A 3,373-nucleotide genomic window follows, 5' to 3' on the forward strand; every position below is an offset into this window, starting at 1 on the left:
GGTGTGAGATCGTTTTTGAAATGATGCAAAGGTGGGAATGATGGGAACCAAGGATGGGGCGGGAGAGACAGTAGATGAACAGGCCGAGGGCTGGACAGCGGCCATGGCCACGGCCACGGGAGCTGAGGGTAGCTGGTAGCACACTGCAGACTCTGCCACAAGACAGGGCCTTCAGGAGAAAAGAGCGGGAGGTCTTCTGACCCCCACCTGGGAAGGGAGTTAGGCATTTATGGGGGGGGGGGTCTGGCTGGCTGAGCAGGGCTCAAGCCTCCTGAGGAAACAAGATGCCATTTTAAAAAAGGCTTTTATTAAGTTCACCCCACACGACTTCTCAGGCTGCATTGCTACAGCCCTGGGGCATGGCCACCAGGGAAAGGGCTGCATCAGTGTCTCCTGGGGCCGGAGCCGAACTTGTCCTTGTAGACACTGAGCCGGCNGGCTCGTCCCCTGAGAAATGTTCCTGAGATGCAGGGAGGGTCCAAAACATCCCAGCTCCATCCCGGGGCGCGGTGGGCGGCTGTGGCCAGGCCGCTCCTCCTAAGGACAGTCCTGGGGACAGTCAGCCCCTCCCAGAGAAGACTGAGGACTGGGTGGGCCTGGGGGGTTGGGCTGTGAGTGAACAGGGCGCCCCGCTAGGGCTCTGTTTGCTGCAGCTGGCTGGAGAGTCCTTTCTCTCTCCGAGCCTCAGTTTCCCTTTCTGGCTGAGGAAGAACTTGGCTTCTCAGCGCTCCTCCTGGGATCTTCACAACTCTTCTGCTGTGCAGGCCCCAGCACGCTCACTGTGCCGCAAGCGAGGGTGACAGCTGGGTGTCCGATCCACGATGGGAGTGCGCGTGTGTTCATGGGGGGGGGGGGGGGNGAGGGGCCGGGACCCCCGCTCACAGGAAGTTGGGCTCCCGCACCACGAGGCAGGGCGGGCCCCCGCCGCCCCCGCCGCCATCCAGGGGCCGGTACACGAAGTGGAAGTCGCGCTTGGGCTCGCTCCGCAGCAGGTAGCCCTTGATGCGGTGCGGCAGCGCCTCGTCCGCCAGCTGGAAACAGCGCCCGTCCACCAGCACGAAGAGCCGGTGGTCCTGGGGCTGCGACACCTCGAATTTCTCCGCGCACTGAGCGCACAGCGCCTCGGCCAGCGTGTCGGCCCGCGACGCCAGCGTCCGCGACTGCTGCTCGGGCTCCAGGTACGACACGCAGATGAAGTCCTGCGGGGGGAGGGGGGACGGGAGACAGAGGGGGCTTGCGTCACCGGCCGGGTCATCCCGTCTCCCCTCCCCCACCCTGAGGCTGGGAGCTTGCACGGGGCTGAGGAGCTGAGTGGCCTTGGACAAGCCCATTGCCCTCTCTGGGCCAGGGCTCTTCCCTACACAGAGAGGGGACTGCAGGGGCGGTCGTGGGGTTGGACGTCGGGGCATCTGCGGCTGACCGTGCTGTGTGTGTGACCTGCACAAGGCCAGCTCCTTCTCTCTCTCTGAGCCTCACCTCTCTAGTGCTGACTATTCTGGGGGAGTCGGCCCGGGTGGGGGTGATGGTAATGAGGAGTGAGCGCGCCCCCTGGGGGCCAATCCGCGGGCTAATCCGTCACCCACTTCCTCAACAATTCCTCCAGACGCTCCCCCTGCATCCCCACCCCAGGCCCAAGACTGAGGCACCGAGGCTGGCCTAAATAAAGTAGAACGTGCAGACCCCAGGCCCAGCAGCCCACGGTGCAGCTGGGCTACTAAGGCCGGAGAAACGGGTCAGCCCTTAAGGCTGGAAAGGACTGTGGATGGGGGGGGNAGGGGCACCCCACGAGCTAGGCCGGCAAGGGCGAGGCGATGCCTGTGGGGCTGGGTATAGGAACAGACGCACAAACCTGAACAGCATCTACACCTTCTCCCACCAGCCCCAGAGGGAGGGCCAGATGGTGGAAGGATGGGCCCTCCAGTTCCTGCCCGGCTTTCCATCTGCTCCCATTCACCGTGTGACCTTGACCTCTCTGCGTCTCCATTTCCTCAACGCTAAACTGGGTGACTCCAGTCCCTTACCCCTTGGTGTGACAAACTAGCTCAGCGCCTGGAAGAGTCCCTTTTCCCCCAGCGCCTTGAGGGCAGATAGGAAGCGTGTGCGGGGCTGCCCCCTTGTGGAGGGATGGTAGCAGTACAGCTGTCTGACCGTGGTGAAGAAGATGATGAGGACGACCACGACCAAAGCCACCACCACTTAAGAGGGATTATAACTATGGTTACAGGGTGGGGAGTGCAGATGAGGCGCTGAGAGGAAGCAGAGGGTGGTGCCCTCCATGGACCCCGGAAACAGTGCTGGGGGCTTCCTCATCCCCCATCCAAGCATCTCTCCGAAGCTTAACCTCCCCTGTGAGAGGCACTGATGTTCTGCCTGGCTTAGCACTGGGAACCTACGACGTAGGAACACGAAGTAAGCAATGCCATGGCCAGGAAGAGTCCGTGTTGCCAGAGGTGGTGGAGAGATGGCTGTCCCAGGAGGCGGTGGGGAGCAGTGGTATGCTGGAGCCCGCCCCTACCAACTTATGCTGGCTCATAACCAGCTTGAGAAAGCCAGTTGCGTGCATCTCTTCCCAATATCAAGTTCAGTGATCCCAAGTTAGTAGATTGACTTTGGCCATGATGGGAGTATCTGTACCATGGAAATTGATAGAAGCTAAAATCAGAGCTGCCTTTTTTTCTCCCCAGAGAGCCAGTTACTAAACATATCAAGACACCATTAATAAGAGGAGGGGGGGACATCATCTTGTCCGCCTAGAACATGTACTTGGGAGCCAGAGCTCATCTGGTCCACTGAGTCCCAAAGAGGGGCATGGTCACATAGCAAGCTAGTACAGAGCTGGGTCCAGACCTCCAGCCCTTTGCCGCCCAGGCCTGGGCTCTGTCCGTTACAGAGGGGCCATCTTGGAATCCAGGGGTGGGGTTCAGGTCCAGTGTGCTCCAGGTGCCAACGGAGTGAGACTGTAGAGCGGCTTACAGCTCTGGATTGGTGCCTGGCTCCATGTTTTAATGGATCTGTATGCGCCCCCATCCCACTCTGTCCCAGGCCCTGGGCTCGAGGCCCCTGGGACATGTGAGTCATGGGCCCTCTCTTCCAGGGCACTGGCTTCATACAGAGATGATCACAAGCATGGTGTGATATATGCTATAATGGTGGGGGGGCAGCAGCAAGAAACACAGACGATGGCATCTAACCTGGGCCGTAGGGAGAGAGGGACAGGTGTGGGGGTCGTTGAAAGAAGGCTTCTCAGAGGAACCGAGGATGCGCTGTGGCAGCAGTGAGGCAGGGGACAGTGGCCAGCAGGGGCTGAGTGCCAGGGAGCTGAGCTCTGCATGTTCAGGGAACTGGGGGCAGCTGGAGGGAGCAGCGTGGGGGG

General features: G+C 60.9%; 1 protein-coding gene across 1 annotated transcript in view; it reads right to left on the bottom strand.

The window, feature by feature from the left end:
• Positions 1–865: 865 nt before the first annotated feature.
• RIN3 (Ras and Rab interactor 3) overlaps positions 866–3,373 on the bottom strand; it is a 121,267-nt gene continuing 118,759 nt past the window's right edge. The window contains exon 11 of the mRNA XM_077780924.1: positions 866–1,199. Coding sequence (XP_077637050.1) covers positions 879–1,199 — 321 coding nt within the window. The 3' untranslated portion in view covers positions 866–878. The remainder of the gene's footprint in view (positions 1,200–3,373) is intronic.

The sequence above is a fragment of the Crocuta crocuta genome, unplaced genomic scaffold (assembly GCF_008692635.1).
Source record: "Crocuta crocuta isolate KB4526 unplaced genomic scaffold, BGI_CrCroc_1.0 scaffold299, whole genome shotgun sequence".
Lineage (NCBI taxonomy): Eukaryota > Metazoa > Chordata > Mammalia > Carnivora > Hyaenidae > Crocuta > Crocuta crocuta.